Source organism: Aedes aegypti, chromosome 2 (assembly GCF_002204515.2).
Source record: "Aedes aegypti strain LVP_AGWG chromosome 2, AaegL5.0 Primary Assembly, whole genome shotgun sequence".
Taxonomy (NCBI): Eukaryota; Metazoa; Arthropoda; class Insecta; order Diptera; family Culicidae; genus Aedes; species Aedes aegypti.
In genome coordinates, this window is record NC_035108.1 from 85,343,827 (window position 1) to 85,356,377 (window position 12,551).

Below are 12,551 nucleotides of genomic sequence, written 5' to 3' on the forward strand. Positions count from 1 at the left end.
GCAAGCTATGAAGTTTACCTTGTAGAAAACCTAATGAAAAATGCAACTGAAATGCTTCGACCTGAAGATGCTGAAAACAAGCAGGATCATTATGGTGTTCCCAGTGATACTCAACCACGCATTGTTAAAAATGAAAATAGTGTACCCGACGCCGAAGAAAATTTTTCAACCACTCCCAGAAATGCAAGTAGGTTTTTCCGATTCGAAGAGAGTAGCAGAGTACCCGAAACAAATCCAGTCAGAAATTTCAAATTTCAGGAAAGCCATGTATCGCGAGAAGATTTCAAGTTTCCTAGACAAGACTTAACTAGGACAAGCTCTGGTAAGCCTTTCAATTCCATGAACCCGAAAACAGAGAACATAATTCGGCATCTTCTCACATGCGGTTCGAAGAATCATCTCAAAAACCAAATCGTTTTTTCAATGAGAGCCCATCCCCGCCGCAGAGCACTGAAGATCAGTTCTACACGGTAAAAGCAACAATACAAATTCAAGAATCCGATGGTTCCGCTATTACACCACCGACCTTTCCCATCACAACTAAAAGACCAAAAAAGAAGAAGGGTAAAATCTACAATCAACATGGAATCGATATCAGAAAACAAGATGGGTTCAACTATCAACAACCCCAAGATTACGACAACTATCTACAAAACGGTCAACATCAAGCCAATTACCAGATCCCTCCAACACCTCAAAGTATCCCCGATAGCTCTTATTACCAAAACCCAGGTCCCAGTAGTCCAGGAACGCCATATCCGCCCTTCGATCCCAGCAACTTCTACATTCAAAACTACCTCGCCAACTATCCGTACCCTCAGCAGCCCGCCCCCATTCAGCAACCTTACGCCGACGCATCCGCCTCTTATCCACAGCAACCGAACGTCCCAACGAACCTGATCAACGGTGGCCAATCAGACAGCCCCATAAGCCCCCAGAGCATTTTCGGTTTCCTACAGAGCATATTCAACTTTGCCCCGGGAACCTTTGGTAACTATCCTCCGACGCAAACGCAGTCGCCATCTAGTCATGTTAGCGATCTAACCGGTGGAGCACATGTCCAGCATTCGCCGGCGGCCTCGGGTGGATCGGCATCGCCCATCATGGCCGTCAGCAGTCAGCTTCGGAAAGCACTGGACAATATCGCCGGCAACGATGAGCTCCAGTGCGTGCCGAAGCTGATCTGCATGATGTCCCGGCGATCCAGCGGGCAAGGGTTCAGTACCTACGTCAATCGGGGATTGTTGAGCACGTAAGTATGCAGCCTCGTTGGGGTCAATCAATTAGTAAGAACGATATGGCTCAAGTGGAAAATATTCATTTATTGGTATTTTACTCGATTTGAGAAATTTATAAGCAATCGTAATATTTTTATAGGATTTATTTGAATGACTTCTGAAGCAATCATTTTGAGCTAATAGAAAATGTGGCAACGGGCTTCTTGTTAGCTTTCTTCTACTCGTTTATGATCTTGAAATCTGGTACGCATCGATAAAAATTGAATAGAAAAGCAGAGCTCAGAAGGTACGAATGTTACCGTACAATAATCGTTCCTGGAAACGCTGTTTTGTGGACTAATCAGCTGTTAGGGAGGGTCAGTAGCGTAGCCAGGGGGGTGCGGTCCATACTGGGCCACGGGTTCTTAGGGGCTCCGAAATCATGGTGAAAATTTCTCATAGCTGTAGAAATTTTTTTTCTAACAAACTATAATGTACAAGGTAGGAAAAATCAGGTTTGAAGGGGACCTGAATTGATACTTTGTAGGGGCCCCTGTAACATTCAGTATATTGATGAAGGTAGCATTAATTTCAACGATAAACGTACTGTTTAATAGAACATCGTGTTTTTGTAAAAAAAAACCTAAAAATCATTGAGTATCTGAGGGTTATCTGTAACTTGACCCTGAAGAATTCAGGAGGTTTTTTGGAAACATTTTTATTGTGAGCCATGTTCTGAAACAAGTAGAGTAAAGTGGGGCAAAAGTTTGAGTAGAGTAAGAGTTTCTTTTTAAGATTTCCAGCTCAATTCAAAACAAATCTTATAAATGTCATGGTGGTTCGAATGCTATTCAAGTAACAGACTTTCAATCCAAATATCATAAAAATCGATTGAGATTTGGAAAAGTTATGGCTATTTGTTGTTTTTCGACGTGAATATTGTAATTTTTGGTCAAACTTTCGTTGCATGGAACCAATTGAAGATAAAATATTTTTCAATATTTTATGTAAGGGCGTTTCTAGGCCTATCATAAGGTTGCTTTGAGGTGTATTAGTTTTTGCATAGATGCTTGAAAACAATTCTTGGCTCATAGTGGGGCAAAAGTTCGAATCAGCGGGGCAAAAGTTCGACCCATGTATAAAATCACGGAAAAATTTGCAAATTACCTAAAATGTACATATTATCTTCAAATTCAGTTAAATTTGTCTGATCGTGTGAAAATTGTCACCAAAATTTTACATTTCCACATAGTTTTGTGGAAAACTGCTATTTTTGAGTATATTACAATTAACCCGGTTTTGGGCAATTTTTTGATGAAAATTTAGTGTGTATTTTTCGTCAAACTCAAGTTTACGACTGGTGTATCTTCCTTACCGATACAGTTTTATTTTTAGCTAATCTATATTTACATCTGCTTTCACTCTCTTCTGCTCTTTTGCTCTCACACCGAGCAGGTAGGAGAGTGCTCTGCTGTTGGTCCAATCGATTTCCATAAGCCATAGTCAATTGCTCTTGCGGTGGTTCGTTTTGCCGTGTTCCTGAGTCGTTTGAGGCTAGCTGCCTGCGAAGTGGGTCAGTTTGTCTCAGTCACCATCTGATACTGACGGAGGATAGATGTGTTCCCCTAAGCACGGTCCTCCGTGCGGCGTCTTCTGGTGGCTGGACGGGTTATTTTTTTGGAGGGGCTGGGAATTGAATCCATGACCTTCCGCTTATGAAGCGAAAGCGTTACCTCAAGGCGACGGACCCCCCTTGGTGTAAAGTATGCCTATCATAAAAAAATCGATATTTTGTGTTTTAGCCAGCGAACTTTTGCCCCACACTAGATTCGAACTCTTGCCCCACCGGTGGGGCAAAAGTTCGAATAAGACAATTAATTTTGAAACTGTTATAACTAAAAATGGGTAAATATTTTGACACAAGTTTGTTCAGCAAAATTATAGCCAATATGTTGACGGTTCACTGTATGGTATTTGTTTTGTTTTAACAGCTATTGTTTTCCTGGAAACTTTGATTATACCACTAAGGTCGAACTTTTGCCCCACCTTACTCTAGATTCCCATGCTTTTCGAAATGTACTCCAGAGATTACTACGCGATTATTCCATATATATTTGGAGATTGTTGATATTTTTCGGTGATTACTATACACTGAAACTCGATTATAACGTTTCGGCTTACTGATTTTCAGCCATCATCAGATTTGTTCAAATCGATCGTTCACCAATTACTGAGTAATAAAACCACACTGGTGGTGAACGATCGATTTGAACAAATCTGATGATGGCTGAAAATCAGTAAGCCGAAACGTTATAATCGTGTTTCAGTGTGTAGTAATCACCGAAAAATATCAACAATCTCCAAATATAACAATCGACGGTGACTTAAACCCTATAGATTATTTCATATGTTCCATATGTTTCCTCTTGGAAGAGCTTTGGCTTCTAGTGATGCGTCTACAATTTTCTTCAGAAATACGTAAACTGACTCTTTCAGGGATCCCTTCAAAAGTTATTATGAAGATTCTTCTAGTGGTTTTCCCAAGAATTCTACCCGAAAATTTTAAAATGATTTTTCAAGGTATTATGAGAGAAAATCCTCCATAATTTGTTCAAGGAAATCGTTAAACAGGCCAACCATGTGATTACTACGAAAATTCTTCCAGGATTTTCTAAATAGATTCTGTTAGACATTTTCTATCGATTTCTTCTTTTTTACTATCTGAGAATAATGACTGGAGATATATTCCTACAGAACTGCTTCCGGGAAATTTTACAAAAGCTTATTCTAGGGTTGAAGAAATTCGACTAGAAAATTTACCTGGAAGTCATACAAGAATTTCTCGCAATGCTTTCTTGTAATTTTTATAGTAATACTTTGTGTCACTCAAGAATTACCCTACAGATTATTATTAAAATTTACTCCATAAATTCTTCCAGGGATTTTGTCGCGAAGTTTATTAGGATTTTTTTTGGGGATTTTACAATCATTTTAACTGGGAATACTTTTTTATAGATTTATTTAACCCGCAAAGTGCCGGGACGAACCTCCCCATTTTTTGGAAATGTAAATATGGCTACGTTTTATTCCGTTTTTCACGCTGAGATGACCAAATAGTTCTGGTTTTTGGATGAATTCATTGTTCAGTTATCGAAATCTTATCAGAGAGGTGCCGTTTAGTAACTTGGCTTCGATTGTCAACAACCTGATGATGATTATGATCCTGCCACCTACCCCTACAAAGGTCTGATTGTCTGAAAAATCCGGAATATCCGGAAATGGTCAATCCATGAAACTCATCCTAGATAGCTATGTTTTTTTTTTTCAAACTTCTTAGAATTAAAGTTTCACACAAGAAATTTCTACAGGAAAGAAAAATTTGAAAAAATCATAGGAGTTTTGCCAAATTTTCCTTCTGATAAGCTTATGAATTTTCTTTGATAAATGTGTCTAGGGTGGCAAAGCGGAATTAATTTAAAATAAATTCTGGCTTTGATTTTCTTGAATATATGTTAAGAAGATTTTCAAGCCATAATTATTTTTATAGTTACTCTCGAAGAGCGTTATAGTGGCCTCCACTGTCCAAGTATAATTCAAATAATCCAGTATATTCTATCATCATGATTTGTGATGTATTCGAAATAACTGCGATGTTGAGGATAATTTTCACGAAGTTACTATTTACTTATAGACTTATTTTGAATTTTAATATATTTGGAAACTTGGGTAAATCGAGGTGGTTTATAATGGTTTTTACGAAATGAAAACATGTAGAGTAAAGTGGGGAAAAAGTTCGAGTGGGGCAAGAGTTTCTTTTTAAGATTTCTGGCTCAATTCAAAACAAAACTTATAAATGTCATAATGGCTCGAATGCTATACAAGAAAGACACATTCACTCCAAATATCATTAAAATTGATTGAGATTTGGAAAAGTTATGGCTATTTGTTGTTTTTCGACGTAAATATTGTAATTATTCGTCAAGCTTTCGTTGTATGGAATCAAATAAAGATAAAATCTTTTTCAATATTTTATGTAAAAGCGTTTCTAGGCCTATCATGAGGTTGCTTTGAGGTGTATTAGTTTTTAAATAAATGCTTGGAAACAATTTTTGGCCTATAGTGGTGCAAAAGTTCGAATCAGCGGGGCAAAAGTTCGATCCATGGATGAACTCACTGAAAAATTAGCAAATTGCCAAAAAAAAACCACATATTATCTTCAAATTAAGCAAAGTTTGCCTGATCGTGCGAAAAATGTCATCAACATTTCCACTTCGTTTTGCGAAAAACTGCTATTTTCGAGTATACTACAATTATCCAAGTTTTGGGTAATTTTTTTATGAAAATTAGTGTGTATTTTTCGGCAAACTTAAGTTTACGGCTGGTATAAAGTTTGCCTGTCATAAAAGTATCGATATTTTGTGTTTTAGCCAGCGAACTTTTGCCCCACACTAGATTCGAACTCTTGCCCCACCGGTGGGGCAAAAGTTCGTTTAAGACAATCAATTCTGAAACTGTTATAACTAAAAATGGGTAAAAATTTTGACACAAGTTTGTTCAGCAAAATTGTAGCCAATATGTTGAAGGTTCACTGTATGGAATTTGTTTTGTTTCAGCTGCTATTGTTTTCCTGGAAACTTTGAGTATACCACTAAGGTCGAACTTTTGCCCCACCTTAGCTGCTCCTACAATATGATAAATTTGGCCCATAAATGGAAAAATATGCAGTGGAATATGGAAACATCGAATTTCCAGTAGAATGATGCGTTTGATGGTGATCATGAAAATGTGTGAAAAATCGAGTACCTTCGTCAAATTTCATCATTTTTGCAAGATCATTCTAGGGCATACAGCACTCTAGTTTTGGCAGTATGTTTTCATAAAGCTGTGACAGTTTGCTATATATTTACCCGCGAAGAATTTTAAAGATTTTTATATTATTCTTATGGTTGTTGTTAGTGAATAGAAGGATTGTACACCCGATTCTGTTTTTGCACGGATTTTTTTTACACGGCCGTGTAAAAAAAGTTTCCATACAAATTTTTTTCCGCCAAAACTTTATTTTTGCATGAAACGTCGAGAAATGGTGTAACTTATTTTTGCACGGTTTTTGAAATTTTGAACTGAAAACTTTTTTGCACGGTTTTTTTGACCTTTTGTCTTTCCACCTTTTGACCTTTTGTCTCGGACAGTGAGCCCCCAGAAAGTATGACCACGATTTTGATAACAAGAATCACAATACTTTTTCAAACAAATAAATATTTTTATAGTTTTGTGTTTATCCTTGGGGCATTTTAAATGTTCCCTGTGATTTTTTGTTTCGATAACATAACTTTTTACATCGAAATTTTTTATTTTAGAAAATCCATATTTATCCAGTCAACACAGATCCTATTTTTGTGTTTTTTGAAACTTAACCAGTAATGATTTTTTCTTCAAAATCCTTCGATGTGATGAGTTAAAAAAACATTAGATGAAATGGTAAAATTATTTTTAAAATCGTTTGTATTTCTCTCCACATAAGATAGCTTCATGAAATCATAGCTTTTGAGGTATTTTAATTCATTCCAGATTTACTTATGTCAAATATCTATACTTTTGGATAGGCAACAAAAATTCTAGGTTCTTACATCTTTCAACAAATTTACAAGGACTTGGATTTAGCCCTTTTAAAAATAGACCACAGCTGAAATCGGATGTTTTATTTATATTCAAATTTCATACAATTAAGTTTATAGTTTTCAATCAAATAAGTGATGGTCTGAACATTTATCGTATCGGCAATGATAAATATATTTTTTCAGATTTTCATTGTATGCACTTTTAGATAGTACGCGATTTGTGCAAAACTGATAAAAGGAGCTTCCACCTCAAAAAAAAAAAAAAAACACATTCGCCAGAATGGGACATTCTTCAGAGAAAAAAATGCAGAAAAAAATAATAAGAGTTTTTTTCTGCTGTTAAAATATAGGTGAATGGTAAATTGTCAATAACGAGCACATTTAATTACAAAATCCGGGGAAAACCAAATTTTAATTTTCATAGGTGAATTTTTTTTGTTTTGCTTTTTTTTAACGTCACGACCTCCAGTCAAAATCCTTTGGATTTTGGATCATATACAATTTAGCACAGATTCATAAAAAAAGGGTTCGAAATAAAATTCAAGAACTACCTAATCGAATTTTAAACATTTTGTCATATAGAAAAAAAAAATTTTGGACCATATACAATTTAGCACAGATTCATGAAAAAAGCGTTCGAAATAAAATTCAAGAACTAATTGAATTTTAAACATTTTGCCACATGGAGAAAAATTGTGGTAAACATTACTGCATTCTTGAAATTACCATGGAATTTCAGAACAATTTGCTATAAGTAGATGAAAAAACCGAATTTAGTACTATACCATTTAATTCCACTAGAGTTTGTATCCTTTGACAGATACGCGTATTTCGACCTCAACTGTAAGGCCGTCTTCAGTGTCGTGTACTAGACTCGACTTCGAGTCTAGTACACGACACTGAAGACGGCCTTACAGTTGAGGTCGAAATACGCGTATCTGTCAAAGATACAAACTCTAGTGGAATTAAATGGTATAGTACTAAATTCGTTTTTTTTCATCTACTTATAGGTATTCTACTAAACAGCTCGAAGATTTATTATCAATTTACTATGTTTATATTACACTTGATAAAAATTATCTTCATCAACCTGGTCTCAACTGAATCATACATGTTAAAATCAGCCGCATTTCTGGTCTGCTGAAAATTACCGGTGCGAGCACTTAAGTTAACCCCCTGAAATGGTTGTTTTTTATTCGCATTTAGTTTTACGTGCACAAATTGTATTGCTATAGTTATAAGTGTTCTTTAATTTAACAATTGCAGTGAAACTCGATTTCCTGGACAAATTTGCATCAACTTCGTATTTTCAATACAGATTCCTCTCAAAACTAAAAAAATGTTAGCTAACAGACGAAACCATAAATAACTCGTACCGGCTAAAGGTCATTTCCAATTCGGTTGAGGGATGTTAAATTATCAGATTATGTAAAATTGAAAATTAATGTGATTTTTACAAGTAAAATTAGAATCGAACAGTAATGGCCACCTGAATAATCAAAACTTGGATCCAAGAAATGTTCATTAAATTTGGTGCTATTAGTCAATGTTCCTTTTCATCTGTTTAATCTTGAACTGCGCTTTTTCTTTAAAATCAAAAAAGTTTGTGAGCTTATGCATGATCTGCCGCCAGATCAGCTGCACTGACACTCAGAAACAAGGATAGTCACAGAATTACTTTTTTTTTGTAATTTAGGATTATATTCTATCTTCCTCCCTGTCATTCAGCAGGGAATTTTTATGCTATTTATCAATTCTCCTGAGTTGAAGTCGAAATGACAGTTAGTGTAAAAAAATACAGCAGAATGAATGCTCAAATGAATAGAAAATAGTCATTAATGCATAAAGCTCGATTCAAAGTAAATCTGGACGCACGGTTCAATACACCCCCGCGCCCCTGGTGGTTGGAACAAAAAACTTTTGACAGCACATGTTTACGTTTCATTGACGAAAAAATTGGTGAAAAGTTTTCCTCGATTGATCGACGCATCTCGAAATTACGAATCATGGAACTCGAGAAAAGAAAATTGATTGTGCACAAACATCTAGAGAATCCTTCGTGGTCCGCCTCAAAAATAGCAAAAGTGTTGAAATTCCCAAAGTCAACAGTGTGCCTTGTAATCAAACGTTACAAGGATAATCTGAGTGTGGATAGAGCACAGCGCATCTATCATAAAAGTGGCACTAGGGACAAAGAGCTGAGGAGGAAGTTGTTGAGGTGCGTGAAAGGTAACCCAGGTATCTCCATACGTGATTTGGCAAAGAAATGCGATTCTAACTTTCCATCGTGCGTAACATCCTTTCAAGAGAAGGATATAAGTCTTTTTGTGCCAGTAAATATCCGAATCGCTCCCTGAAACAAAATTCAGTGGCCAAAAAGCGAGCACGATTACCTTACGAACGAGTTTTGACGAAATTTGATGGCTGCATTTTAATGGATGATGAGACATACGTCAAAATGGATTATAAACAAATCCCCGGACGAAAATTTTACCTGGCAACTGGTCGTGGGGATGTCCCTTCCACGTACAAATTTGTTTTTGCTGACAAGTTTGCTCGGAAACTTATGATATGGCAAGGAATCTGCAGTTGTGGCCTTGAAACCAAGGTTTTCATCACATCTACCACAATGAATTCGAAGGTTTACATTGAAGAGTGTCTGAAAAAGCGGATTTTACCCTTCATTCGGCAACACAAGACCAACGTTATGTTTTGGCCGGATCTAGCCAGCTGCCACTACTCTAAGGAGGTACTAGAATGGTATGCTGCAAACAATGTCAATTTTGTCGCCAAAGAGATTAATCCTCCGAATTGCCCTGCGTTCAGACCGATCGAACAATATTGGGCAATTGTCAAGCGAAAACTTCGAGGATGCGGTAAAGAAGTGACAAATGCACAACAAATGCGTTTAAAGTGGAATAAGTTCGCCGATACAGTGTCGCCAGCTACTGTGCAGACCATGATGGCATCGATCACAAGTAAAGTGCGACAGTTCGTTCGAAGTGGTGAAATGTAATAACTTGTTTTATATTGTTTGGAAGCTGAATAAATACCCTTTTGTTTGACGTTTTGACCAACCCTGTATGTTGTTTCATTCTTGAGTTATGATCATTTGAATGCGTCCAAATTAACTTTGAATCGGGCTTTAAACTTTACAAGTTTACAAAAAGAAACTTCTATTGATTACCTGCGTTGGTATTGATCATTGGTCATCTGGTTTTGAAAATATTTCAATGTTCCTTGAAGGACCCATATTCCTCATGCACAAAATTTGGCTACCATTTCAATTTAGGTACCGTAGTTCAGGGTAACATTGATCAGTTTTTTGGACGTTTCATAAATATTTCAATTGAAAATGCAAATGTTTCAAGTTTTATATTTTTAAAACAAGTACTGGTACCCATTGATCATGACTATGCACTACATTATATTTTATGAAAGTTTTAAGCATGTTTAAAAATGTTTAAAGTGATTTTTTGAGTATGCTGATATGGGGTAACATGTGAATAACATTCGGTAGTAATGAAAATGTTGTTACCTACCAAAATCATGGACCCTGCAGCCGAATATGAAGACAAAACTTTTACAAATCGTTTGCTTTTAAAGTTATTTTAAAATTAAAAACGCTTTAAAGCGCGGAATACGCCTTAATGTAGGCAATATCCTAAGAAAATTCAACATTCTTCATAGTAATTCGTTAATGTTGTTTAATTCAGCATACTTCTAAAAGTTTTGACAACGGAATCATTTTCAGCGATGTCATTTTTTGCTTATAAAGCAGAAGTGGTAGCCATTAGTGCCACCAACCTCATTTTTGAAATCAAAAAGTTTGCGAAAGCAAAAATAAGAAATCAATATCTCTGATCTGTCAGAGACTTTTTTTTTATTTTAATTGTACCTCTTTCTTCGATGTTATTCTATCTTTTTTTAAGGTTTCTAAGATTATATGTCAATTAGGTCAAACGCATTTACAAATAGTATTGCCACAATAGAAATATTCCGAGATTTGATAGTGTAGGGTAGAAATGCGATTAAACTTTAAACTGCAGAGCACGATGCTTGCAAATAAACTTGACTTAACATCAGAGAATTTAATTGAATGAAAAGGTAATGTAAATGCAATATATGAATATGTGATATATGTGAATATGTGAATATGTGAGAGGGATTGCTGTTAGTTTAAATTTAGTTTGGTACTAGCATTTTGCAAGATTCTCGATTCAATAATTATTTCTATGTACTCTGCAGGAAGAGGTCAAATATTAAAAAAAAAAAATCAATCTTGCGATCAATTGATTGCATCGATTTGGACTGTATAATGAAAGTGAGTAATTAATTTATCACTACCACAAAGGTAATGATTTGGAACCGATTGCAGATGCCTCGAAAAGGTGGTCAAATACACTACTATGCGAATCTCATTTATGTGACGCATGAAATCGCATCATTTTCAATAATGGCTTTTCCCTAGCCTTGTACTAAAATAAAGCAAATCTGTGTTACAGTGATCTACGTTCGTTTCACAGTTCAATATCCTGTGTATTCTATTTTAATTTTTATTTCTTCATAAAACATTATCATTCGTGTCATAGTTAATCGAAAGCCTAAATTTATACCACACACAAAAATTTGAACAAACTTCTTTGAAATCCATCGGTTAGTTCACACCATCTGGTGAACATGTTGTACGAAATATTTATTTGTGCAACAAGACTTGTAGATGGCAGTCAGACACGAGGAAAACCAATACGTACGCCTCTGGTTGGGAGGATTTAAATTCAGCAAGTTTGAAATGATTGTTGATTGAGCGACCGACGGAAATTTCGCCAATTTTTCGTCTGTTTGTCTGTGTATAAAGCTTTGCAAAAAAGTAATAACTGCTAGCCAATAGAATACATCTTTAACTGGCAAATTATGACAAACATGAAATAAAAATGGCGAATTTAATATTTTTACGTCAGATAATAGATCTAACTATAATGCATAAAACCTCTTTCATTCTTCCTTGCCCTTCCAGAGTGTTGAGTGCTGTCCCCGACAGCTCACCGTGGCTCAAATTTTCCCGGGCAGCCCTACTCGGGTACGGAATTGGAGCCAACAGCTGTGACGTGTACTACCCCAAGTGCCCGAAGGACGAGCCGGAGATCATCCACTACTTGAACAACCACCGGGGAGGCTTCTTCCGGTTCTTCAACGATGACCACAAAAGCTCCAGCAGCGGTTGATCGAGGTCGTGCCAAACGTGAACGCTTAAAACTAAAACAATGCTAGACAACCTAATCCGTGCGTCCTTAAGATAGGGGAGAAAGTGTGACTATTTATTTGATTAGCTGGTAGATAAAATAAAGAAACCAAAACTTATCAATTAACCCGAAACAATTTTCTGCCTTCAAAATATGTCCCAATTACGACCAGTCCGGTATATATGTCTGTTCACCTTTCGCAAAACCAACGTGTTTCCAATCCACATCTGCTCAAACAAGCGAGCGGTTGTTTACACTGTCCGACTCACTGAATGTGGCGAACCCATCATCTCTCTGTCTCTCGAATTGGCGATTATTTAACCTGACTGGAAAAGCCCCTCCACCTACTCACGTCGGCAACGGGTGCGTTTATCGCCATGTTGCACAGTGGTACTGCACATAGGTAAATCGAATAAAAAGTCGTCGTCTTTTTCACTTTCTACTCTTTTGTGGCTCAAGAATGTAGGAACAAA

General features: G+C 36.3%; 1 protein-coding gene across 1 annotated transcript; it reads left to right on the forward strand.

Annotated features, from left to right (window-relative positions):
* The first annotated feature begins 339 nt into the window (after window positions 1-339).
* LOC110675714 lies at window positions 340-12,211 on the forward strand. Its single transcript, XM_021841421.1, has 2 exons — window positions 340-1,252; window positions 11,853-12,211. Exons 1-2 carry the CDS (start codon window positions 381-383, stop codon window positions 12,058-12,060), a joined length of 1,080 nt encoding a protein of 359 aa, XP_021697113.1. The 5' UTR covers window positions 340-380; the 3' UTR covers window positions 12,061-12,211.
* The last annotated feature ends 340 nt before the right edge of the window (window positions 12,212-12,551 follow it).

Excerpts from the sequence above, each read along its gene's own strand:
- LOC110675714 (XM_021841421.1), top strand. The coding sequence starts at position 381 with ATGCGGTTCGAAGAATCATCTCAAAAACCAAATCGTTTTTTCAATGAG. Across the intron at positions 1,253-11,852 it reads AATCGGGGATTGTTGAGCAC|AGTGTTGAGTGCTGTCCCCG; the intron begins GTAAGTATGCAG and ends TTGCCCTTCCAG.